The 27,969-nt window shown below is 38.6% G+C and overlaps 1 protein-coding gene across 1 annotated transcript in view; it reads right to left on the reverse strand.

Annotated features, from left to right (window-relative positions):
- Positions 1-27,969, reverse strand: part of MAP3K5 (mitogen-activated protein kinase kinase kinase 5) — a 108,300-nt gene that overhangs the window by 28,940 nt on the left and 51,391 nt on the right. The window contains exons 8-14 of the mRNA XM_049799839.1: positions 24,080-24,192; positions 17,475-17,634; positions 15,193-15,346; positions 12,173-12,280; positions 6,818-6,867; positions 1,774-1,869; positions 255-336 (exon numbers count right to left, since the gene is read on the reverse strand). Of these exons, the coding sequence (XP_049655796.1) occupies positions 255-336; positions 1,774-1,869; positions 6,818-6,867; positions 12,173-12,280; positions 15,193-15,346; positions 17,475-17,634; positions 24,080-24,192 (763 nt within the window). The remainder of the gene's footprint in view (positions 1-254; positions 337-1,773; positions 1,870-6,817; positions 6,868-12,172; positions 12,281-15,192; positions 15,347-17,474; positions 17,635-24,079; positions 24,193-27,969) is intronic.

Below are 27,969 nucleotides of genomic sequence, written 5' to 3' on the forward strand. Positions count from 1 at the left end.
TCAAGCCAGTATGCTAACTGAAACACAAGAGATTTAGCTATGCTGGTTATAAAAATGCATGAGGACCTACATGAGGACCATCGAAAAGAATCATTAATTTATAAACAGAATAGGATAAAATTTTGTAAACAATAACTTGTCTAACTTCCTCCAGAGAAGGGATGTGTAATTTACTCCCTTCAGTGAAATGCTACACTAGAAGCCCCAAATTCTTAGTATGGTGGGGGAGGCAGGGGTGGGGTGGGTAAAAATACCTCTAGAGAGTCTCCGTCACATTCCCCTTCCTCTGTAGCCTTCCCTATTTCTTCAGTGATACTGTTCACCATGTCAAAAAACCTGGGACGAGAAAAGGGACGAGAAAAGGGACGAGAAAAGGACGAGAAAGGGACGAGAAAGGGACGAGAAAGGGACGAGAAAGGGACGAGAAAGGGACGAGAAAATATGCACTTGAGACAGTATCGGGACAAAGAGAACACTTCTCTAAAGTAATGAATGAAAAGAGGACTTACTATACTTAAGTATAAAAGTGTAAAAGTTTGCTTATCAGCAAAAAGAAAAAAATTATTTACATGCAGAATTAACAGTCAAAAATCTGCAGTTTTCCTACTTCTTTCACATACTCCTTTCATATATGCAAGACATCCATGATGTCTGAAATTATTAATTTAATTCATATTTCAAAATCTATGTATCAGGTGAAATTCTCATCCTATACCACCATTTCTTTATGTCCAATAAAAGCACTGAAGCATCACGAAAAGTGCCTAGAAGTCCTGCCTACACATTCGGAGAAGTTTTTGTACTGCAGGAAGGCTAGCTTCAAGTTTTTGCTTGAATGAAAAGGGGGTCTATTTTACAACTTCCCATTTAAAAAATATACTCTTACATATGACTTCCTTCTACCCCTTTGAAATAATGCAAGTACAAATACCATGTCATGCTAAGGTATTGCTTACTTGTCTTCTAAGAAGTGCTCAGATATGAAGGGGAATGAACATGGTAAAAGAACCTGCACAAACTAGAATGGATGAGAGAACAAGCTAGGGGCTGGGCTGGGAGGTGGCCACAGCCATTAATATGGAGTATTGCAGTGATTTTTGGTAATGTTTCAGCCTTTTTTAGCACAAAAAACCATGAAATTTCCTCTGGGAATGCCTTCTGGATCAATTCAAGACCACAGCCCTCAAGCTTATGGAGCAGAAACACAGCTTAGAGAAACTGAGACACCCCCGATTTTATGCAACAAACCCTTGCCAAGCTTTCTGTGGGGATACTGGTACAATCTTACTTATGTAAACATGATGCTAATGTAAAGGAAATCAAGTGTGCTTCTTCATAATTAATAAATAAAATTTTATTTACAGTAAATGAGAAATCTTGACCAGACCTTGTGTTACACCCCAAATGTTCCCACTTCAGAAAGTCCGTTTTAAGTTTAGGATGCATTGTTGGATTGGAGGCACCAAACACTTGTAGTAAGCCTTAATATGGTAAGTATTAAAAAAATAATCCCACAAAAGTATGTTAAAAAAAATAAATTAAATTTGTAATCATATTTGTTTCTAATGTTTGTCTGAGCTCGCACTTTGACCCTTCAAACCTCATACATCTCCAGGGTACTATAGTACTAAGCTTTCATTTGAAAGGTGGTGATCACTGAAAATGCTCAGATCAACTTTCACTACAGTTCTGAAACAGACGTCATTGTGCATGCAGATACCATCTACCCCATCACAAGCCATGTGTTTTTCTAAAATAACAACAGTGACACACCTCCTGCAATGAAGTTCCGTGCAGAAATAGATTTGAAAGTCGTCTGAGTTGTGCAGCACATATAGGAAACAGCATCGTTCTTCAAACTTCGAAATGCTGAAAGAAGAGCCAAACAGAACATGTTATTGGAAAGATGCATTTGGACTTCTGCTGGCTATGCCAAACCATACAGGTCAACCCATTTAACATGGGAAAACACCACATTAAACCTAAGAAGCTATGTTTTTTTCCTTATTGTAAAATTACCCTCTTGTATCCTCTAAAGTTCACATTCTGCTGTTTGCTGTCATTCAGCTTGCCCCCTCCCTAGTTCACACATTGCCCAAGAAAGAGTAGGAGCAAAGAAGTTAATAGGATTATTTCCATTGACCCGAGTCATTTTTGTCTTCAGTGCATTTAGGTAAGGCCCTTAATTTCCACTGCTGCAGCCAGGATGAAACATTCTTTCAGGATCACATTAGGAAGCTGGACTTTGAACTCAAATGATGAATTCTTCCTGCTTTAGAAATCAGCCACAGCTCAACCTGAACACAAAAATTTCTGATCACTTCCTTGTGAATTGGTACATTGATAGTAAGTTGGAAAAATATTTTAAAACTAAGTCAGCATCAAAAAATTAGGTGAATGACTCTACCACCCTTATGCACCCACAGCTTTCTTCAGTTTTGGTTTTATCTGCTATACCAGGAGAACAAAAATAATGAAGAAGTACGTATGCCATTTTCTTATGGATGCATAGATGTCTCAACAGAAGAGCAGAAGAGGTGCAAACTCCAGTATAGTTGTCAGTTTTCTACCCCAAGTAGGCTGCAGCTCTTGCAAAGATATCCTTTCACCAGAACTGTTTTATATGCGTGTCATTACTGTGCTCCTTAGAGAAAATATTAAACATTATTTGAAATAGCTCTTTCTGTAACTTTGTTGCATGTTGAGTGCCAGGTGTCAAGCTGATGCAGTATAATTGATTGTTACTATATTAGAAAAGGAAAGAAAAACATGGCTAGAGATGTTATAAGGGAATATAATGCAGTATTTGAGAAACCAAGACAAATTAAGTCTCCTTATAAACATTCATAAGATACTGGACAAAATCCACAGTCCTAGTGAAATCAATCTATTTTAGCTGGATCAAGATAGCCATCATGTTTTTAGTTAATTTATAACACAATAAAGTAGAATGGTATTCTATGTTGTGCCAAAGGATTGATGATTTGATTACCATAACAGTTTTTCTTTAAATATCAGGAAATACTTGTGATTTTCAACCTTTAATAGGTGTCTAAGGTTGTCCAATCCTTGTTTCCTTTTGATTCCCCTGTTGTAGACCCCTGTAACTTTTGATAACTTTAGACAAGCTGGGGGGGCTGCCTTTGATAAAGCTACGTAAAAGAAGAGCAAGCTTCATTATAAGAATATTTGTCTTTGGGTGTGGTGACTTATTTTTACTTTAGGGAAAATTTGTAAGTGATAAGTAATGTACAGATCTGTAAAGACAGTCACTGTCCCCAGCTTATAAAATAATTTTTAATTCAAGTTTTTCAAGCATATAGGTAAACTCTCCAGATGTAGAGTAACTGACATTAACAGAATTACTCATTCATTTCAAGTTCCATGTGAGTTTAAACATTTTACTGAATAAACTGTCAGTTTAAACCTGACATGCACAGAAGCCACTGGCTAACACAGCAGTGAATAAAAGGGTAAGAATGTGGACTGTACACAGAGGGCAGGCAAATTCATAAATATTTAAGGCCTTTAAGGAAATGCCTCCTTCTGACAGTTCCTGAGCACACGTAGTACCCACTGACTTATACGACAGCAGAATTGGGGATGAATTTGCGAAACTCCAAAGACAAACAGGGAAGCACAATGTAGTATGGCCTTGTGCCCAGCTCATCTTCATCCAAAACTCCCCTTAGTCAACAAGAAATACTGCAAATGCTGTAATCACTGCTTACTAATACTTCCAGATGAAGCTACAGATAAAACAGTTGGCAGCAACCACAGAAAAGCAGCTCGGTGGAACTTTTGTCTGTTTTCTACTAGTGTAGCAGTATAGACACCTTCCACTGTCGTAAATAAGTAGTCCGACAAGACTCCAAGAACATGGGATGGAAAATGAACACGTCAATTCTTAAGCTACAAAGAAAAGTGGATGAAGATCTAGATCCAATTTTTTCCCTATTTCTAACACTACATTCATCAGCATGACCTCTGAGGCACTCTCCCATGGAAACACTACAAGTAGCGGTTATTTTATAATCCAGAGCTTGTCCCAAACACTGAGAAAAACCCAATTTGTAGTTTAGCAACTTCAGTCTGCTATCTTTTTTTTTTTTTTTTATTTTTAAACTGGAAAAATAAAGACAGTATCTTCTTGCTCATATGATGTCAGTTCTGCAGAACTCTAGGGACTATTCCGTATAACCGAAAATGCAAAGCACCTTGGGGTAGCAGCCATGCTCCAAAGCTCTCATGAAGCCTTTAGGATTAACAGTATTTTTTGGCCCAATTCCATAACAAACATTTGTGTTTAAGACATCAAGAAGGCACATGACAAAAGCAGGGTTAATTTACATCGGCGCACCAACCGCTAATCTATGAGTTTGTTAGGCTAAACCCAATTACTATGACTCCCTACATACAGAGTATGTAGTAGCACTCTGCTGCTCAGAGAGCTCTACATACTTTCCAAGCCCCTTTGCAATTCTTGAGAGCTGAACTCTATTACTCATGAAATAAGATGCTGATTACACCAGCTGATACATAGCACACAGAAATAGCGACCCCTCAGTCACTTCCTTCAAGTATTTACCAAAAACATTAGCCATATCAATGCTAGATGTCTCTTCAGACCTGCTGTCTCCTTATGTAATGCAGTAAATATTTATGGAGGCCGTTGTTGAAAAAGCCTCCAAGATCATGTACAAAGACCTGCCTTGTACATTAAGGCTGCACTTCTAAAGCTGGTTCTTACTAGTCTAGAAAGGCTGAGAATCCTCATCAAGCTGCAAACTCCCCCTTCCTATACCACTTTAAGTCTAGGAGCTTCAAAGGAGCCAAAAATAGTCTTGATACAAAAATAGATTAGAAACAGGCCTGGTTCTGAAGGCTGTCCTACTCTGAAGAATACCTGCCTTCATAAAACTTGGAAAAAACGTGAAAAACTCTGAAAAATTAAGTGATCAGTAACATGCATATATTTGGGGGGGGGGGGGGGGGGGACAAGAGGGGCATATTCACTTTCATACTTGCATAAGATAAAGATTTCCCCCTGCAGCTCCTCATGGAGGCAGCCAGAGAGTTTTCTAAGAATTCACAGTGACTCTTGGCTCACTGTAAAGTCTTCCAAGTTGTTCTGGACATCTATCCAGATGAACTGATTGTGAATTTAATTGACAAGTTAAATGAAAATTGACAGCTTAAATAACAAATGCAGAAGGGTACACCAGAAACAGCAGTACCGACCACAGCATGGTTTAATAAGGGGGAGGGAAAGGAAGAAGATTACAATAAATAAATACTTTTTTTTTTTCCTGTTTTTAGAAGCACACAAAAACATACTGTAACCAAAACCCAAACCAGACTGAACTAAGTGTATCATTGCAATTTTTGCCTAAATTAAGCTGAATCCCACAGGATTGAATTTCTGTGCCTATTGATAGTTTGTTTTTTTAAGTTACTTTTTGGAAGGAAAAAGAATCATCCATCTGTCTGAAGACGTCCTGTAGACATAGCAACAGTTTTGTGTGTATGGAACAGTTATTATTAGAACAGAGCAATGACTATTTTAAAAAAAATGTAAGATTCCTGGCTTTTTTTTTTTTTTTTTTAAGATTACACTAAAAGCAAACACCAAAGTGGAAAGTTGCAGGATGCCAAAATACAGAGAAATCCTGGGGGGGGCGGGGGCGGGAAGAGAGACTAAGACAAAGAATTGATCCCAGGAGGTCACAGCAGTGGTAGAACACTGCTTTCTTACTATCAGAAGATACAAACTGCAAGGCTGGACCCTGCCAAACAGGGTGCACACTATGTTCAACCTGGGCTAGCAGAGCAGACCCACTAGCTCAGATTTGGCTGTTCTCTACTGACAATATGGCACACAATCCAGTAAAGAATTCTCCCTAGAAGAAGTCTCCCTAGTAGACAGAAAACATTTTGCTGAAATCAAGCAAATAGATGGCAAAGTTCCTCCTTTGTCATTATCTCACAAGCCCTGGCCCAAAGAGGAAAGTGTGCTGAAGGAAAGAAAGGTGGCATTGAACATATAATATCATTCTCTTCTGATCCAGTCTTGCTCATGTTGTTCCTGATCCTATGTTTTATTAATCCACTTTAACCTACCCTACATGAATTTCTGGGAGGTTAGGGGTTGATATCCCCAACCCCACCCCTGCCTTCTCCTGTTTACTCCCTTTTCTGCTCTCTCAGTCTTCAAGTTTTCACTTTGTGGTCTAACTACCACTCTGTGTTGACGGGCTCCTCTCCTTATAGGCCTCCTCTAAAACAGTTTTGCTGCCATAAACAGACACAGAAACAAAAAAAAAACCCAAATGTACACACTCACACCAAAACCCAACAGGTAAGCAATTAGGATATTGCAAGACACCCTGATCTTGTCGGTTCCTCATATCCTCCTGCTCTGAATACACATGTTACTTCCTGGCTTACATATTCCATGCACCAGGCAGCTGCTGGCTGTGACAGAACTCAGGTAAAATGACATGAGACATTGGCAGTTATTTTAATTCAATCTTAATTAGCATAGAGTAAGTGACTGCCAACTTTTAGAAAATATTAGTTCTTTAATTCAAGGGGCTATGTTAGCTAAGTTTTACATAATGAACTCTGCAAGTGGTCATTTCTGAATCTGGAATAAGACTCCTGGGGCTTTACTTAGAGCGGGGCATCTGTGAAAGTACCTGCAATACTCTGTGGAGTAACAGAGACAGAATTGGAGCAAAGATCCACAGCAGCAGTGTAATACAATACTCATTCAATTACTCTTTTAATTTCAAAACATGAAAGGGAAACAACTTACCTTACTCCTCTGATAGAAGCAGCACTGAAGTTCCACTCATGGATACCCTTCTGTAACATGCAGAACAAAATAAATAAATAAAACTTTTTTTTTTTTTTTTGTGAATGAAGTGCCAGTAGGCATATCTTCTAGACTGAAACTCAAAAGATGGAAAGAGAAACACTTGAATTACAACAGCCCATTACCTTTTAACAGTTATTTTTCAGGGCATTTTTTTTCCCCCCACCCAAAACCAAAGCAACAGCAGTTCTAGATACAAGTTTTGGTTGGTTTGTTTCTTCACTGTTTACTCTGCAAACACAATATATTATTTTAGAAAGCATGCAAGCAAATCAGAAGATCAGAAAGTCTGCCAGTATAGCCTGGTGCTGAATGTGGGGTCACATGCAACCCTCTGGAAAGTAGGGGGAAAAAATTCCACTTCTGAGAATAACAAGAGCTTGCTCTGCATGTTCAATGCCCTAGGTGTGTGGGAGGAGGTGGTGGAGAGAGCTACAAGCAGGAAGTCTGACACTGGAGAGCAAAGTGGGACATTCTTGAAAAGTAGGAGGAATTGCCTGGGGAAGGAGCAGATCCGAAGGCCAAGTGTCTAAAGAAGCAGAAAGGAGGCTATTTCCCTAGGAATCCAGAAGAAAGCAGTAAGAACGTACCCAAACCCCTAAGAGCTGCTGGAGTAATAAACAAGGCTACAAGAAAGAAGCCAACCTATGAACACACAAAGAGCCAGGACTCACTTATTTTCATATCTTTTAAATTTACATGTGTCACATTCAGCAGAATTGATTTCTCTCTGCAGACCGTCATAATGCTCTATGTTTACGTTCTAATAAAACTGTACTGTAGGAAATGGAAGGCTTTTGTATCTTCTAAAGAAAACATTCTCCTTTCAGGAAAAGGTGGAACTACACCACCTCAAAGTCCTGGCAACCTTGGAAGCCCACCACAATGAGCAACATATTTGAAGAACCTCCACTTTCTAGAGCTGAATGTCATTTGGCATTTTAGTGACCTGAGCAATTAAAAGGCACAGAAACATTTCTTGATGAGAAGTAATTTACAGCCTAAGAGCACAGTGTCAAGCAATCAAATGTATTCCAAAAGAGGACATGAAAATGTGTAGCTTATAAAACATTTCATGAATAGTGAAATATGCAGAACAGATACACTGCCAAAATAGTTGCACAATGTGCAGGAAATGACAGAGGAAGTTATCCTCCCAGCTATAACAGCTTTCTATAAGGCTTCCTACAACAATTTTCTCCTCTTCTGTAATTCCCTCCTTCCTGCTCAAATCACATTAAAGGTTGTGATGCTAATATAAAATGCCTAACACAACGTACCAAAAATACAAGCAAACATCTTTGAAGCACAAGCTTCACACTATTATAATTATAAAGTACAAAGCGGTTAACTCCAATATCTCTTCAATGTTAAATGGGGGGGAGGGTTTCTCCAGTGGCATACAGGGACAGGAAAATAGCCTGATATTAAGAAAAGGTAGGATTGCATCTTGAAGTGGAGGTACTAACTGACACTAGTATGAAACGCTTGTGAAATTACTATTCAAGCTGCCTGGTTCTCTTGCATGAAGAAAGACCACCAACTCAATCCCCCTGCTAAGGAGGGTGTATCTGAACTATCTTTTAATCCTCCCTCCACATACAAACTCTGACACTTTCCAATTTTCCATGCTTGGAAACTCTCTTCAGAGCTTAGCTATTGATACTTGTCCAATTCCCACTATTAGGAATAATCTGAAATCTAAGTAAGTGAAAATATATGTCCTGACAGGCAGACACGCTCAAGAAGTTAAACAAGAAGCATTAAGTATTGTGGGTTTTACCCATCATCTACGTGCAACTGATCTCTCAGATTCATACATCTTTTATTCACCACACGAAGTTCTCAGGCAATGAAAAAATATAAAAGTTCTGTCCCTCATAATCTTGCCAAGTTTTGAGTACATTGGAGTAAATATATCAGGCGTGCTATCCAAATTCAGCATCTGTTCTTTGGTTAGGCAAAAAACCACCAACCACCCAAAACAAAACTCAAAACGGATTCAGAAGCCAATGCAAAACAGAGACAGGCTGTTCTATTTCAAACTTGCAAACAGCACTGCTGCATTCCTCTAACCCCATGCGGAAAGGGCTGCTAAAATTAGGGAACTGCAAGGCAAAGGTAATGTGCATTCTACAAAATAAAATGCTATCTGATTTTTATAGGCATTTGTTTATGTTAAGCTTGGTACTATTAAAAGGCATAAATGTTAAGATATGCTGCTAAAAAAGCCATGGAAAAGGAAGAGGTCACATTATTTATCCTGGTATTGAGTGTCATTTGCCCACTGATTACAAAATTGCCAGATGCAGGCTCCACTGAGTTCCAGTTTGGATTTGAAACAAATTCAGTTTCTTTGTGCATGAAAGGAAGATCATACACTTCGTAACTCACAATTATGATCCTCAGAGCACTGACTGAATTTCGGAAAATAAGTAGAACCATTAATTTATAAGACAAAATGAACTGACACCTGAAGCACAAGCTGGGAAAGCTCTGACAGACCTATGGTAGGCAGACTGATATTAGGTAGTTGAAGTTTTCAAACCCAGCTGTCTAACCTGCCCTTGCAGTAGGAATAGGTGGTCTTTGCTTGTTAATCAGCCCCTAAAATACCTGTTTTCAGCCTAGTATGGATCAAAGTAAGAATATTCCTCTTTGCAGTGGGCTGACAGTTAATACATCAATTTCCTTCACAAAATCTCTTATAAGACAAATATTTTACTGGTCATATTCAACTGAAAAGGAAGCTGGTGTCTCCAAATTTTTCTAGTCCCTTTCTCCCTGTAAGGTTTCTGATGGATTCCAAGAACTTTGACAACCTTGCAACAACAGACTATAATTGTACAGCTGAAGGGATAACTACCAAGTTGCCCATTGCATTCTTTTGATAGGTATTACAGCTCACAGGGCAAGGATGCCTCCACTGCGTATCAATCAGATCCCAGGCTACTGAATAAGCTCACAACAGTAAGGATTCTGGCCAGAGCAAAAGTACTAGGGAGTGCATTTAAAACTGACCTTGTCTAATGTTATTGATTAACTCCAGCGTTTTTCTATTTTTGCTGCTCTAATGTGCAGAAAACACAGAGACACTCCCCAAATCAGGAAGGAGGGGAGAAAAGAGGAAAAAAAAGGTATAACATTCTATAAAGAAACTTTAAAAATGGAACAACAGGTTACAAAGTCTGCAATGCCAAAATACCTATCTACTGAACACCAAACAGGTACAAACTAATACATCCAAATCCTTCTCCCAGTCACAAGATGACTGGGCAGTCAAGTGACACTGATTATGAAAAAAGCTATGAAAAAGGCCATTGCTGAAAGTATCAAGCAAAATAGCCCAGTAGCTGAAAGATACATGAATGCACCTTGAAATACCATTTTTAGAATATTAGTGCATGTGCTTAAGCAAGGTTAACTCAAACTGGAACATAAGAAGTTGTGGCAATGAAACGCCATGTGTGGCCAGGACACCAAGCCTACTTGTTTTGCCTAAAAAAAACAAACAGCCCAAACCACTAAGAGATATTAGAATTCTCCTTAAAACTACTCTAAGGTAAACATCAGAGACAGAAAGGAACCACTTAAACACTGTGCTAGCAAAAGAACAAATGAGTATGAAATGGCAACAAATTCAGACTGAAAGCTAGAAGACTTAAAAGTAACAGTCTAGTTCACCAGCAGTATTCCACTCTAGGCTCTTCTAGAGGTGCAGTGGCATTCCCAAAGCACTTTCCAGCACAAAAGGTCATCTGTGAAACCTACACTAGTATTCGGAGCTTGATCACTTTGTGAAAAATTATATGGCAAGAGTTTCTGCAACAGAGGTGAACAGGATTCAATAATCCAGAAAATTCCTTCTAGCCCTATGTTCCTTCTTATGCTATAGATAAGCCACTTAACAGAATGGAAAGTATTTTTTGGAGGTAAACTACATACACACAAATAAAAGCCTACAAAACAAACAAACAAAAACCATATACAGGTAGTTTCTAAATAGACTAAATTCTGAATACAGAAATACTTTCAGAACAGATATTTTACAATAGAAAGGTTTACTCTGTAGTACTGACAAATCATTATTTACTGTACGGCAAATTTTGGTTTTGTCCAAGAATTGCATAAATTTATTTTTTATATTATTCTTAGAGGCTGAGCCTACTTAGAAAAACATCAGTCAGAATAAACCACAAATAAACAGAAATTCATTGGTCTAGGCAAACATTTCAGTTCATGCTCAAAATACGCTATTTCAGCCACTGTCCACTTACATTTTCTCATGTACTCACAACAAAAATGCTAAGCAGTATGGCCTCACATATTCTGCATACAAAAATATTTCTCCTTTAACAGACTAAAAGTACAAAAGCTGAAGGATGGATCACCTGAAAAATAGGTCTTCACTGTCCTATCCTGCAGGCAAACAAAATGCTTTCATGGAAGAATGAATGGTGCTAGTTCTTACAAATCCCACCATCTCCATTGTTGTGCCTCCAGCCGACTCAGCCTCCACTCACTCTTCATATACTCCCCCCATGTTTCTGTGCTCCTGTCCTTCTCTGAGGTTCTACGATGTCGTCCCTGTCTTCACTCTTACCAACATTTTGCTTCCTAAGCATCCCAGAATGCAATAATCATTCTAGGTTTTCCTCTCCCCTTGCATGTCCAGATTTTCTAAGCTCCTTTCCAAACATGTCTGGCTATCTCACACCTTGACATATGGACTTCTCAGCTTTTTCAATTTCTAGAACTTCTGAGCATCTATCTATCATTCTGCCAAATATTTCTTTGGCTTTTGATTGATTCCGCTCCCCTTTTAAGACACCAGTCTCTATTACTTTCATGTTAAAGGAGTATTTACCACAGCTGACAAGTAATACTGCAAGTACAGAAGACGATTCTTCTGTTTGTCTAAATAATTTATGTGACATTATTTGTATGATGACAGTATATTGTAAATTACTTATGAAATCTTAAGAAACAGACTTCTTGTATATTAGTCACCGATTTAAAACCTGAAAGGAGGTGCAAATTATTTTTAAAAATGTAGAGAAAAGATCCATTGAACAAGACAAACTTAAAGAAAAAGTTAAGAATGCCATATTAAAACAAAAAAAAACCATGATGGCAACATATATCCACAGAATCTTCCTGTGCGTTACTGAAACACTTTTCTCCTTTGCAGAATCCATCATTAGATTCAACCATTTACATGTTATATGCCTTATGTACCGTGCATACTTTTAAATTGTGAAAAAAGTTACAACTACAGACAACATCATGGTATACCTTGTCATCAGGCAGCACATGCCAGATAGATACAGTCTTCTCCTCGGCTTCACTGTTGATGGAGAGATATGAGGGCTGATAGATTTTTGTTGGTTCCAATATTAAAACCTTGTAGAAAAAATAAATTTTTAAAGAGTTGGTACAAAACATGTAGAATTTTAAAAAGTATTAAAATCTGTTAAAACTATTTCTGTAGTCATACCATAGCAGGAAAAACAGGGGAAACAGAATGAAAGGTAAAATTTTGGGTATTGGGCTAGTTTAGTAAGGCTGACAGTAACTTAGGTTAAAAAAAAAAAAAAAAAAAGCCAATTTTAACTTAGTTTTCATATAAGGTTATTACGTGTCAATTGGTAGCATGTATTAATTTTCCAAATTATTTCTCTGACAGCTATCACATTTTAAAATATTTCTGTCACAATTCATTCTCTTCCAATGCCATTCAATAACCTCCATCTTCCACGTGGACAGGATTCATGGTATACCTTTATCATCTTTTGGTAAAAGCGCATTTGGGTGAATCAGAAAAACACATCAACCTAGAGCTAGCCTGAACCGCTTTTGATTTAGACCACCATGAAGGGTAGCCACCAGATCAAATTATTTTTTCAAAAGCAACGGGCACCACTGCAAGAGGCTGACAGCTAAAGATTATAGACAATTTCCTGGAATAAGTGAAACAAAAACTAGAACCATCACGTAAAAGAGATGGCATGCAATGCAGCAAGATTTAGTCTAACGTAACCACTTAGTAAACAAAGCCAGCCACTCTGCCACTTTAATTATGTTCTGCCAGAATTACTTCCAGATCTTTAAAGCTTCCAGCATGCTTTAAAGGAAAGTCAACAAAAATTTGGCTATTTGAAGACGTGTGGTTTCTTATTAGAACTGTTTATTTATTTTAGATTTTCAGTGGTTAAAATCTGATGTCTAAAACACCAATTCTACATTGCCTGTGTTGAAGGTATTCTCATTCTTCAGAATGTAAAGTATTGGTATTAATTAAAGAAAAAGCTACTTTTCCACTGCAGCACACATAGGAAGATTTCTAGCCCTCAGTGTTTAGCTGAAAGACATTTATAAAATAGGACTAAGTTAAAGATGGTTAACAAACTGATAACCTCCTTCCTTTCTTCTGCCCTTCCCTCTCCCTTAAAAGCTCCAATCAAATATCATCTTCAAAATATCCAAGACACAGAATTTCTCATTTGAAAATTTTTGAAGTTCAAAGAATTGCTTTGAATGCTTGACTAGGGCAACTTGGTCTACACCTATTTAAAAAAAAAAAAACAAACACCACAACAAAACCATAAACACCTAAGCAGAAAATCTTTTAAAGAGCCATGGCTTAGAGTCACCTCCTACAGAGTCAATGAGCACACAGATACACTGGAAGAAGTGCAAGGCCAAATTTTAAAAAGTACCTAGGCATTTAACTCTGTAAATGATGATCAGTGGGACTTCAAATCTGTTGCTTGGCATCCCAGACACTTTTAACTTCTAAAATCTGGTTTAAACCATTTCACAGATCAGGGTCTTTAGCCTATAGCAAGTTACCCACACGCTGTGTCGTTTCTTCCTCCAAAGGCCAAAAAGAGGATGATGACACTGATGCTACCAGATAAGAGAGTAATTGACAGCTAAGTACCGATGGATAGTGAATTCCTTAAGTTCAAGCTCTGAGAACAATTCACAATAAGGAAATGTGCAAAAAACTTTTTAGAATAAATTATTTATAAGAATCGGGGAGAAGGGAGGGAAAAGGAAGTTACTATGTTTCGTTTTGTTGACTTGTTGAATGGTGTGATTTTCCTTCTGAATAGGCACAAATAGAATTTTTGTATTATGAGAAATCATGTACGTCTGTCTGCAACACCAGCATAGTTTGCTGTACAACACAAACTATGTGGTCACTGGGTTTATCTTTTGGCTTATGCTATCACAATGTTCTGTTTTGCTTTGTCTCTTAACAAAAATCCAAACCATTTGACTTGGACAGTTTTGTAAGTCAGAGCCTATTTTAAGTATCTAATTGCGCCATTTAATCATCAAAAAAAAAAATCTAAAAATAATATGGCCTTGTCTTTTACAAAAAACAGAGAATTCAAAATATTTTTTGCTTCCCTGCAAAACTTTACATCCGTTCTCCTCGGAGGAAAACCAGGCTCCCTAGAGAGTCTCATGTTGCTTTCACTTTACTGTCTCAAGCTGTTGCTGTTCAACACTTGAGTCTTCCTTATGGTTTATCATCTCATCTACACACGGAAGCCAAAAGAACTGTACAAAACAACCAGTATGCACTTCAAGTATCTGGGAGACAATAGCAACTGCTATTTAAAACAAAAAGCTGTATTTGCTAATGGTTAGCTGAAAGGAATACCCAAGATATTATTTCCCATACACATATAGTTAACATGTACAGGGAACAACAATCTTTTTACAGTATACTTTCAGGATGTTGTAGAACACCAGGGTATCTAATAAAAATTTTCAGCAAAATGTTAGAAATCAGAGAAGTGCATATATATGTATACTTATAGTGCAATGCTGTTGAAATACATTGTCTAGTAGCTGGAACAATAGATTTCTGACTGCTTGGGCTAATTTTTAACCTCTAAGAGCACAGGCTTAATTGGCAGTAGCATATGCAAGGCCTGCTGAGCTAGAAAGAGACTGGAATTAAATATCTTTTTTTCAAAACATAATATAGTTAATATAGTATCACCTGGAATGCACTGCAAAGGTTTGCTTTAGAAGTATACCCATCGGTAGGAAACACTAAATAGCAAAATTCTATCTTGACTTTTTTTTTCCTCATTACTTTCATATGGAACACACTGTGCAATCCCATTAGCCACATGCAATCAATTAAAACCAATCTAATATGCAGGCCAAATACATTTCTTCTGGACAAGCAGTTTATTGTCTGGCAACCTAAAAACAAGCAGTGTTTTGTGTTCATTTCCTTCATGTCACAATTTATTTAAAAAACCCAAACTAACAATGAAACAACCACTTACTGGAAATCGAACTACAGACACATCTGTCTTTGTGGCTTCAACAAGGAAGTCCATCCAGAAGTCCACAAGTTCCTGTTTGGCCGTATGTTGTTCTGGAGTCAGTTTCTTAAAATGCTGATATATCAAAATAGTCTCTACAATAGACTTCAGGTACCTGTGATCATCCAACCATACATAGATTATAAATTCAATACAGTTTGTAAATGATAATGTCTCTACCTTTAATCACAACTGAAACATTCACCACTGCAACACCAAGGCAGCCAGTAAGATTTTGGTTCTCTAGGATGGCTTTTAATAACAACAATTCCCCATTTAGAACTGGAAATGTAGCTGCTATATTAGTAACCTGAAATACAAATGAGTTCTGGGACACTCCTTCCTGCATATATTCCTGATCCTGTCTCCTATCCTAAACCATGAAAGCTTCATGAAATAGCTAAATCCTCTACCTATGGACCAAACTGAGCCCATGTCAAACTTGTTTCAGTAGTGACCAACCTCAAATAAATACCCAGGTGAAAAGTCCACTGGTTTAACTTTCTACACTGCTCTGTCCTTGTTATTGTATCTGCATTGGCAGTTGTTTAACACAGATTTCTAAAACACGACACTTCTGGAACTGACTATGCTATACAGATGACAACAGCTACGCTAAGCAGCCTTTGGCATTGCTAGGGAAGGACAACAGCAGTGCTGAATGTCTCCCCTAAATGCAGCTCTCTCTGTTGTTCTACTTTCTGGGGCTGATTTATGGGGCCTCTCCTAACATTGCTTTCTCTTGGCATTTTTGAAAAAAGTTGTAAACATAATCTTATGCAATTTTTATGAATTGCAATGAGATACACATGCTTAAAGAGGATTTACCACAGCTATCACCTTATTGCAATTAGACTATTCACGGAAGGTTTGTTTCCAGGCTTATGATAAGAAGGTATAATGTAACGTCAGAGATCCTTTTGGGAAAGTTCCATAGCTGTACATTTTCCAATCACCCTTCTTAGGCCATGGAGATATCTGGCTTAATGTACTGTATCTACTCCCCTTTGCACCAAGTGGGCTCTGCTGAACAGCCCACAACAGACTGGGCAGGAATTGCTCACAGGAGAAATCCTTCCTGAAACACAAGTGAGTGTGCTGCATTCTCAGAGTTTAATTCACAGACTTAAACTCCAAAGGCAATGGTAACAAAATCCTGACAACCAGGCATTCATAAACTCTGGAAAACTCTACCAGAAGGCTTCCAGAGAGTGCCATCCAGCTTCTCAGTAAAACATGCACATAGTAAAAATGGAAAACCTTGCAAATAAATACACCGTAAACAGCATTTCTAAAATATTTGGTCAGAAAATCAGAGTTCTTGATTTTGACATAATTCCTATGTTATGTGAATACAGAAGTTTAGCATTTCCATATTTTAGCACACATATGTACATTCCCCTCTGATCAGCTTTTGGAGACACTTTCTAGAACAAAAATACATCGGCTGTGATGTATGCACTCTTTCAATTGGCTGAATGACAACTTTTTTTGGCCAGAAAAGAGTCTCCCCAGCTAATAGGATCCCAGCCCTTGATGAGTAGGTAACTGGTGCTTACTTGCTGCCTATATCCAAAGCAGAACAGGTGCCGGGAGCCTGTTGCCAGCGCAGACATCTCTGGGCCTTTGCAAAACAGATGTTGAATCTACAGGGTTGTCTTTAATGCTAGATTTACAGCTTTTCTGTTCATTGGAATTTAATCTGCATTCTTCTCGATCATAATGAGATGCAACTTGCACCGTACAGCTCATTCATGTTCAAGTTCCTAAACCAGCTGGTATAACCAATAACCACCACAGTATTCCAAGGTATATCCATGCTTTTCTAGCCAAGCTGTCTGCATTTCCAAAACCTTTCAGGCAGTTATGACTAAACCCACGTGTTAGTACCACTTCTCTTCAGCAATGTAATCACTGAAGTATGGTGCCTACAAGCAACTCCACCTTTCCACTTTTGCCCTCAGAAGAGCCTCAAGCCAATGGTGAATCTGTCCTTCTCAGACATCAAATTAAAGACCCATATCAAATCTGTTCCTGAATAAGGGCAAAAGGGGAAGAGAGTCCTTTGTCTGGGTAAAAGTGCAGTGAAACAACACACAGACAGCAAAATCTGTTAAAGGAAATAAACCAAAACACACCCCAAACCAATCTCCCATCAGATAAATATGATGCCAAATGTGAAAGCTGAAGGATTCCAATGTTTCAATACATAGCAATGTACATGATCTTGTTTACCACCTTACCATGCTGGTGCCTTTAGCTTAAACAGCTTTTCTGAAGCCTGGATCACTCTTATATGGTCATTAGCCAACATACTGGCCCCCAAGAAAGATCCTACTTCCCAATAGCTCTGCAGTTTCTCCAAGCTCCCCTTTTTACCAAGCAGGCTGCTGATCTTTACTCCTGTAGTAAAAAGAATAATAGGTCACAGGAATTATTAATACAGTTTTAAAATATCAATTTCCCTGATTTGAAATCTATTAATTGCTTAAATTACCATAATTTCTCAATTTCAATGAAGATGGAAATCATACTTACCAGTTTGTGTTATATGCCTTCCAAACTCCCTAAGCGATAGCGGACTAGTTTTTTTTCTCCCCTCCCCCTCTTCCTAAAGGCTTCTCAAGAAAGGACTTTAAGACATCGCTGTCAGGACAAGGCCACAGTCAGATTACCTATGTTCTTGCATGGACCTCATCTACAAAGGTAAATTGGGGCCTTAGGCTACACAACATAGCTGTAAAAACTTAACAGATGCTGAATAAGGCACCTATTATGTTTTTTTCTGCTTTGTTTTTTTGACTTACAAGTCCCAAGCCCCAAACTTACCTTTATAGACAAGGTCCCATGCAGAAGGAACAGATGATCCACTGGGCTTCTTTCAGCAGTGATGTTCTTTTAATTGCCGCAAATCCTACCCCAATGAAAGACATCTATTAATATTCATAAGTCCCTCAGCAACTCAAGGCTATGGAGAGCCTCAGGTTTTATTTTGACTTGCTAAGTTTTCTGAGAACTACAAGTTTCCCTGTGGCCTTCAGGATGATTTTTAGTTCATATTAGCTGTTACATACTTATAGCTAACATGAGATACGCTACACCATCCCCTGCAAATAAAACAATTTGCAGCTTACAAGACAAGCCTCTTTACCACCATAGACTTTTATTCACTTTTCCCACACTACTCCGCTATGACAGTTTCCCTCCCACACCACGTTCTGTTGTCCTTGATATTAAGGCTGAGTATTCGCAAGAAATTTCAATGCAATTGTTGACCTTTTTTTCCCCCTTAACCTTCCTTCAGTAGCAAGCAGACTAAACTTCATGCTGGAAGCAGCAATAAATCTTATCAAGATGGATAGACACTACATTAGCTACATTTCAGTCTACAAAATTCATCTTGTTTTCTCACATTGTTTGCATTTTTATGTTATCAACATCAGACAAAAGATGTTTTTAAAATGTGAAATTGTATCCAAGAGGTCTATAGCCTATTTCACATCTGTATTTCACACTTTGTGCTCTCTTGCTAACAAGAAATAGTCGTGCTTGAGTAACATACAGAACAAAATAATACTTAAATCATACAAAAACATTATTTGTTCGCTTCTTGGGAAAGAAGTTTGTTTAGTTATTCCTGAAGGAAAAAAAATGCAATAGATTTTGCACAATATCTCAGATGCGAGACATGATGCAATGTACGTCACCGCCATCAACTCCACAACATACAGAGGTGACCATCTCTATGTCTATCAGCTTTGCAAGGTTTTAAGCCAGGGTGCTGTATGCATGCACACTGTCAAGAGACCGCTTGAGGATGTACACATTGGGTGTACATTGTCAGTGTAGGATAGGAAGGGGGAATTTGTGTCAAATGTGTTCAACTTCAGTTGGGTTCTAGAAAGCAAAACTTACACACTATGCACACAACACAGTAAATGGGAAAAATTAGTCTTCCCCAGGACCCTAGAGTAACACTAGTCAGCAATATCCTCAAAGGCTGAAGGGCTCTGCTAGAACATTTAAAACATTTGCATGCACATGACAGCAACGTACAAGAGCTGATAGACACCTACTAACTTCCACAGGCTTTGAATGCGATCTCATCACAAGGGAAGTAAGAAATTGGTATCACAGGGATACATGAATCATTTCAGATGGCTGTACCTTTGCTGGGAGGAAGGGGAAAAGGAGCAATTTAGCTGTGCGGAGGGCCTTCGCTGACTACTGGGCGATGGCACTCACAGTTGCAGTGACCGCTGACAAGCTATCACAAACTATTTGTCACAGCGAGCAACCGTACTGGTCTCTGGTTCACAGGCTTACATACTCCACTATGCTTCACTGAGTCTGCGGGAACTCACCCATCACAACCCTTCAGATGTGGTTAACTGAGCCAAAGCAAGGTACAAACTGAGTGTGTTGTTTTGATGAAAGGTACAACTCACATGGGAAGGGACTGGGATTACAGGTGTGGCAGGGAGAAGTGTTTGTTAGGAGGGTAAAACTGGTGATAGCAAGGATTTTGAGTCCCAGCTGATGGAGTAAGGGAGAGCTATAGGAAGATGGTGGGAAAAAGGATGGATGTGTAGCAGCAACGATATCTGAGGACACCACGTTTGGGAATCATTACTGTTACGTAGCCTGAGTGAACTGGAAGTTTTAGCCAAGTATTTTGTGATGTGGATCCTATTACCGTAGAGAAGACAACCTCAACCTCTCATCAAATTCTTCCAAGAAAGATGAGGTACTCAGTGCTAAAACTCACTCTAGTTTGCTGACCTTCCTCTACAAAGCTCATCTATAAAACTTACTTACCCCTGAAAAGCAAGTTGGAAAAATGCAGTTGCAGCATGGAGACATTAGCAATAGGTTCAAAGGACTGTAACTAATTTATAAAGGTGGGTGGGGCTTTTTTGTTTTGTTTTCCAGTGGGGTTGGTCTTTTCTGGAGGGTGGGGGAACAAAAAAAACCTTTCTGTGCAAACATGCAAAGTGAACACCTGCATGAATTTCACTCTGAGTTTGTGGTCTCCTTGTATAATTTCTCTTTAATTTATTTTGATTTCACCATCTTTAAAAGTTTTTTGAGTACATAAGAAAATCCAAGCAAAGTCAAGACATTCTCTCCTTCCATGATAAATTTGGCATTCAAGGGGGAGAAAAAAAAGCAGCAGCTGCATTCCAGTATATTTTATCAAAAATATTTTGCCTTAAAAATAAATGAGCCAAAATAGAGAAACAATTAATGCCAAAAAAGCCACTGTTTTTATAATGCCAAGAATATACCCACAGCTTGAAGAAAATAAGATACAGAAGTAGATATTACCAGTTAAATATTACTATGAAGGCTTTATAAATAAACTGCTTTCCTTGCTCAAATATTGACAGAGCAATTCATATTACAGGATCCTTTGTGTCTCAAAGCTGCACAGCCTGCAGAAATCATTACTGTCGATGCACTTACTGAGCACTGCATTTCTGTTTCAAGTTCTGCAATTTTGTACAGTTAAGAAAGCAGTACTGTTCAGAAAATAGAAGGAGGATTTTCATTAATGCTTCACATGATTATTTAGTTGTGGACTATTGTCTGACAAGTAGAGGTATGAACTTTTAGAAGGCAAATTTTCTGATATGATGCAGATTGGTAAAAATTCTCTTGGATACTGGACTTAGTTGTATTGGAGTTATTACATCACTGCCAATGTACTCAGATATGCATCTTCTAATTACAGCCCTCTAAAGTGCTGTTAGGGACCATATCCTTCCTTAGCCTTTCCCAACCTACCAATATAATTTCCATATAACCTGGCCTGAACTTTAACCAGCTTGCTCTCACCTCTCTCCCCATCTCCCACCAGAAGACAGACTTCCTTTAATTTCTGTGTGCTACAGATAATGCTGCAGGTGGACACCAAACTGAAAGCACTGCCAGGCAAATCTAACTACTGCTAATGAATGGTCTTGTATACACAGATCTAAATAAGAAGTGACATTGAAAGAATGACACATATTTAAGAGATTTTGGGGACAGGAAAAAAAAGAAAAAAATCAAAACATTTTCCCACACAGCCTCTGTGGTTTTGCTTATTTTTGTTTAAAACATTAACGTTAACTCAAGACCAATAAAATAATACGTTACCCTCAGAATCTGGCACAACTCAAGCCAGCTGACAAACGTCATTGTACAAAGACAAATGTACGGTCTTGCACCTGGGAAAACATAATCCAGGAGTGCAGCACAGGCTGGGATCTACCCTGCTGGGGAGCAGCTTTGTGGAAAGGGACCTGGGGGTCCTGGTGGACAACAAGCTCAATATGAGTGAGGAGTGTGCTGCTGCGGCAAAACAAGACAACAGGATGCTGGGCTGGATCAACAAGGGCATCACCAGCAGAGATAAAGAAGTCGTTATCCCACTCTACTCAGCACTTGTCAGGCCATACCTGGAATACTGTGTTCAGCTTTAGTCCCCACTATACAAAAAAAGATATGGACAGGCTGGAGAGGGTCCAGAGAAGGGCCACAAAGGTGAGCAAAAGACTGGGAAGCCTGCTGTATGAGGAAAGGCTGAGTGAACTGAGTTTGTTCAGCCTGGAGAAAAGAATTTAAGGGAGACCTTATCACTATGTTTCAGTATTTAAAGGATGGCTACAAAGGAGACGGAGACTCTCTTTTTACAAGGAGTCATGTGAAAAAGAGTAGGGGTAATGGGTACAAGTGACTCATAGGGAGATTCCAACTGGACACAAGAGGAAAATTTTTCACAATGAGAACAATCAGCCATTGGAATAATCTCCCCAGGGAAGTGGTGGATTCCCCAACATCAGACACTTTTAAGATTTGGCTGGACAGGGTGCTGGGCCATCTTGCCTGGACTGTGCTTTTGCCAAGAAAGGTTGGACCAGGTGATCCTTGAGGTCCCTTCCAACCTGGTGTTCTATGATTCTATGAACAGTGACCACAGTCTTATCAACAAGAAATCAATGACCAATGACACACATAGGGTCTATATTACATACGTATTTGAAAACTTGTTTCAAAATAGCTAAGTCTGAGGCTTAAAGTATCTTGAAAACACTTCCCATAACAAAATAAGAAAGATAGACACTAGCAGATAACAGCAGGGGTTGCTATATCAAGGGGTTTCAGCAGACACCAAGTAAATGTTTACTTAAGAGAGGGGCACAGTAACAGCTAAAAAAAAAAAAAAATTCCACCAAATAGCCACCGGATATTTCTCCACTAAATCATTCATTGGCCATGTATGAAACCTTAAGTAAAAAGGAACCTTAATTTCTGTAATGTTCTCCATACAACCAATAGGGAAAACAGCACTGGACAAACTCACAACAAGATGATACCAAACATCTGATCCCTACAAATAACAGCCAGATTTCATCAGTACAATTAATTTGTCCAAATCTAGTTGGCTGTAGCCTGTGTGCAATTGAGAAGTTTCTTTAAAATGGAGAGATTCAAATTAAACTACCCAATAAATACAGCCCAGCTTTGCTAAATTATCTGATTTAAAATTAGGCCAGCTGAGTGAATATTTGCAAATGCTATGTAGGAAGTAAAACGTGTATTTTTACCTCCTACACTGGCACAAGAATTCAAATTTCAGTGTAGGAGATGAAAGTATTCTATCTGACCTGAAAAGCAAAATCTCACCCACTCACAGAAGGGCAAATATAGTAGCTGAGGCAACTCTAAGCAGCCTATCGCATCCAAGTGAATACCGTCATTCACACCAGAGAACTTTAATTTCACTTCCATTATCTATGTGAAAGTAACCATCTCACTTTGACCTTCACACTCAAAAAGACCTTCTCTATGTAGAAAATTACTTACCGACATACAGTGCACGTCTAACTTCTAAATTAGAGCAGTGGCTGATTACAGATATATTCTGTGGAACAAAGAACATTGTTCCTTTCTCACTTGACTACCTCTTCAGGAGACAGAATGATAAAAAAGACTTTACAATAATGCAAGAATTATGGAAATTCATGGAGAAGAATGCCAGTTGAAAAGGATATGTTACTACACATCACAACTTTCAGTGCTTTCTCCCATACCTTCCCTGAAAGTATTACTAACTAATCTTGACTTTGCACTCTCCTCAAATCCAGCAAAATCACAAACAAAATGGACACTTTAATTCTTCCTTCTTAAGAAAGAAATTTTTTACGATGATGGTGGTGAGATGTTGGATGAGGTTGCCCAGGGAATTTATGAATGCCCCATCATTGGAAGTGTTCAAAGTCAGGCTGAGCAACCTGGTCTAGTGAAAGATGTCCCTGCCCATGGCAAGGGGGTTGGACAAGATGGTCTTTAAAAGGTCTCTTCCAACCCAAACTACTCTGTGATTCTATGAATACAGACATTTAGGAAACCTCAAAAAAAGTATTGGAAGAGAAATATTCTTCTCTCAGCCCATCCCAAGCTCAAGTGCATTTTCCCCACTCTCTGGATGGACTTTTTGTCCACATTCCCTACAGTTCTACAGGGGGTTTTGTTTGTTTATTTTTAAGAATGCTAGCTGGAACTGGATTGCCCCTTCAGGTGTTCCTGTTTCATGCAAATGATGCCCTTGCAAAGAAGGGCTGCCATTTTTCACTAAGCTCGGGTAACCAGTTAAGACCTTGAAACTGGAACCAGGTCTTCATGACAGCGCTCACCTGCAGTTAGGTGGGATCAGTGGTGGTGGGACAGACCAACTTAAATATTCACATGCTCACTATCAAAGCATTCATATACAACCATCGGATTTTTCCTCTACAACAGTGGGTGGTGTCATACTTTCACTAGAATGCGATTTCACTGTGAATTTGCAAGCTATAATTACCAACTTTCCGCAGCTCAAAAGAAGTATCAAAGCAATGTCCAGCTGCCAGGAGGAGTACTGCATAATTAATTCCTGACTGTAATGTTGGCTCCGACTCAAACGCCTTCTTGAACCTAGAGAAAAAACCAAACATACAAGTTTACTTTCTAAATAATGCGGTCTAATAGGGACATAATTATACTTTTAGGTACTTTAAGTGCTTATCTTCTGTTTACACAGCAAGAATCCATGGAAGCAAAAATATTACTGTTTTCCATACATGCTTTGTGGTTATTTTGGGGAGTCCATTATTTATACATCCTCCTCCCATTTCCTTTCCCCATACACAGCAAGCACAGACCCTACTCATCCATCCCAGTAAAGTTATAATATCTTACTAGATTTCCAATTTTATTTGGGATTAAAGAAAAAAATACTATGAGCTTGTAAGAGACCTGTTTCACAGTTATATTAATAAGTTCATTAATTTACTCTTAAGTATACGAATTTTCACTGACTTGAAACCTTAGATTCTATTGTGGATCTGCTACAGTGACATACAAGCATATCAAAATGTATAAGCACAAAAGCAAGCGATACATGAAGATACTTTGCATTTAGCTATGATTTCAGCTACTCCAAATCTTATTCTTTACTGGGTGTCTCATTGACATCGTCCTTATGAGTCTATTCACATAAAAAAAGGACTGTATCAGATTTCATTCCCCTCAAGAGGAAGCGAGCGAGCCAGAGGAACAGCAGTGGTATTCACCTAGCCTAAATCTTGTCTTAAAAGAAGTTGAGGGTCTTCACACAAACACTGTCCTCATGCTAGCAAAGCATGTTGTGGTGACAACAGCAGATCTACAGTGCTTTAAACTTGTTCTATAGAGTGAGAACATGTTTGGTTGCATATACATATACATACCACCCCCCTGCCACCCCGTATGAGGAGGCAAACAAGACTATCATATGTGAGTTAAGGAGCACAAGAGATTCAGTTAACACAACTCTGCAACAGTAAAAAGCAATGGAGTTTAAAATTACTTTCAAAAGGATGGGAAAAATCCAAACAGATGGATTATATAAAAAAAAATTAAGCAGGTTGTGAGATTAATATAGAAGGAAGGAAAGAAAAATAATCTATGCAAAACCTAAGAATTTGGCTTCCAGACCACACTTTGACATGTAAGCAAATCTAAGGCATTTTGATCCTAGCAGGCCAAAAATATGGCTGGTTTGTAATTTTTTAATTTTATTTTGTTTGTTGTTTTTCCTGCTCTAATGATTCAGGACTTTGCATCCTCTGCAAGCATAAGCTCTGCTTTCCAAAACTGTAAGACAGGTTTCTCTTCAATCTGGTACAGATACACTCTTGCTATACTCCAGCTGCCCACCTCCAAAGAACTTAATCATTAGACAAGAGTCTAGTCCTCTAAAAAAAAGCATGATGAGCAGAGTAGACTCAATTAATGCTTTTCTTTCATCATCTGCTTTTCCTTTTGTACTGTGAATTACAACAAAACAATGAAGAAAGTACACACAAAATATTTTCGCTCACTTAAAAAAAATAAACCACAACTCACAACAAAACCCAAACCCCATAAAACCCCACCGAACAGGATGACACTTTCATTGATTCTAAGCACATATAGCTAGAAGAGACCTGTTGGCTGGCATAATCTGTTTGGAGAGACAGTGATGTTAGCAACTAGACTCCCTTTATTGCCCCAGAGATCTTTCATGCTGTAATCCTCATGCAGTATCAGGAAAAGGAAAGATTGACAGAAGAAGAAAAAACCTTGCAAGTATTTTTGTTCCAATACAGGAGACTGTACTTTCACTTTTTTTGTTTTGCCCCCAAATACCTAATTCCTGGCATGACAATCAAAATTTCTCTAGTTCTTAGACAGATACAGACAAAACTTCAAAATTTAAAGATAAAATAAGCATCTCTCATGCGTTTCAACAGGTGAGCACATTTGTGCTGTAAACAGTGTTACTCGTACAGGCAAAGGAGGTGGAGGTGAGCTTAAGTTTGCAATATAGTTACTGCTTGCAGAAGCGCTGGTGAAACAGCCCCCCAGAAAACCTTTTCCCCTTTTCTTAAATAAGTTACCACAGAGGTGCCACCAGAGTTACTGATGTCCTCAGTTTTGGCCAGTGATGAGTCCACTGGAGCTGGCTGGAACTGGCTGTGCCTGACATAGGGCAGCTCCTCATCTCTTGTCAGAGACCACCCCTTCAGTCGCCTGCTGCCAGGAGCTAGCCATCTACCCCCAGCAGACCAGAAGGGACATCCTGGGAATTTTCATTCCTGGGTTCTGCCTTTTCTTTCCAAATTGCTTCCACATCTCCCTTCCCCACAGCAGAAATTCATTTTTCTAGCCATCTTTACATGCTACTCACACCAAGAAATACTGGTATCTTGGACCTCTGTAGTCTTATTTACCTCTCCTAAATTGTTATAACCAGAAGTGTAGTTTTGTATTTGGTGCGATCCTGTGCTGACATTCTTAAACCTGCCTTATAGCCACATAGCCTGCACAGCAAAAATTTACAGACAAAAAGTAAAACATAACCTGTAATAAATAATTTTGAACAGATAAAAATATTCACAGTTTCCCAAACAACTCATAAGCCACATCTGTTGACTGAACTGATTTAAATTCAACTGGTACAATTGCTGAACCTTGTCATGCCCCAAATACCACTGGAGGAGCCTGTGCAGTATCATAGAAAGGCGGTAAGTTTTAAAAGTCTGCCTATAAAGTAGAGGCTGGCTTAGCTGATGCGATTATGAATGCCATCAAGAAATTGAAAGCTAACATTTGGGAAAATGTTGCAGTGCAAATGCTGAATTAAGGAGATAGCAGTGAAGAGATTTGAATAAAGACTTGATAGCTTTGGTAAGTCTGATTTACACTGTCAGTATGCAACAAGAAAGTGACAGTTAATAATTAATCTTTCATCTCTTGTCTCATATTTATACGAAAGATGTATTTTGTTCTGTTTTTTAATTATCAGGAAAGCACACTGCCTGTCTTTTTTTTTTTTTTTTTTTTGAATAAAGTACCTCGACATCACTGGTTGTTGCAAAAACAGTGCTTTGGTTCTGCTACCAAATTCTCATTATCTTATGCAATTCACCATAATTCTGCATCCTCATTTCTCCAAGACTGAAATAATAACCCTTACCTCAAAATAAAGTTACACTACCATGGAGGTATTGCTCCCGCACACACCTTCCCTCATTGTGGCCTGGTGTAGCACTAGAGTAGGTCTGCTCCTTCCCAAGAGCCTTCCACTGAGTTATGAGTCAACCCTTCAGCCATGTCAAGCCTCTTATATGACTAACTAGAATTTAAATCAATGTCCAGCATAAAGTACAAACAAAAAGCAGCTGGCCCATCTGGTACAGCTTCCAGCCAAACTCGAGCTTGACTCAACAGAGATCACCTTGTTCTATGGCAGCGGGCACAGGGAGCAGTCTGTACAGGGTCTGACTTGCCAGAGACTTCAGGGATTATTCATGGGCTGGCTGGTCAGCATCCTACCCCGCTGCAGGAGCTGCCAGCCTGCTGTCCTTTCCCAAACTAGTATGCCTGACTGCAATCACTTCCCCTCATCAGATGTCTGAATATCATGACTGCCAAGATGCACCAGCTAAAAGTGTGTTCTACGTGAAATATCCTAGAAGTAATTACCACTTTTTTACATATAATCGTTCTTAGTTCAATTGTGTTCGAAAATGTCAAAGTTTTATCTATTCATAAGGCACTATGAATGAGGAAAAAGCAAGATGTACAATACCAAAAGTAATTTCTATTTATTCTATTTAGCCTGTGATAATGTGTAGTATTTGTATACAGGACTACAGTTTTCTTTTTACATTAGTTCATGACATGAGC

Source organism: Accipiter gentilis, chromosome 5, assembly GCF_929443795.1.
Source record: "Accipiter gentilis chromosome 5, bAccGen1.1, whole genome shotgun sequence".
Classification (NCBI taxonomy): domain Eukaryota; kingdom Metazoa; phylum Chordata; class Aves; order Accipitriformes; family Accipitridae; genus Astur; species Astur gentilis.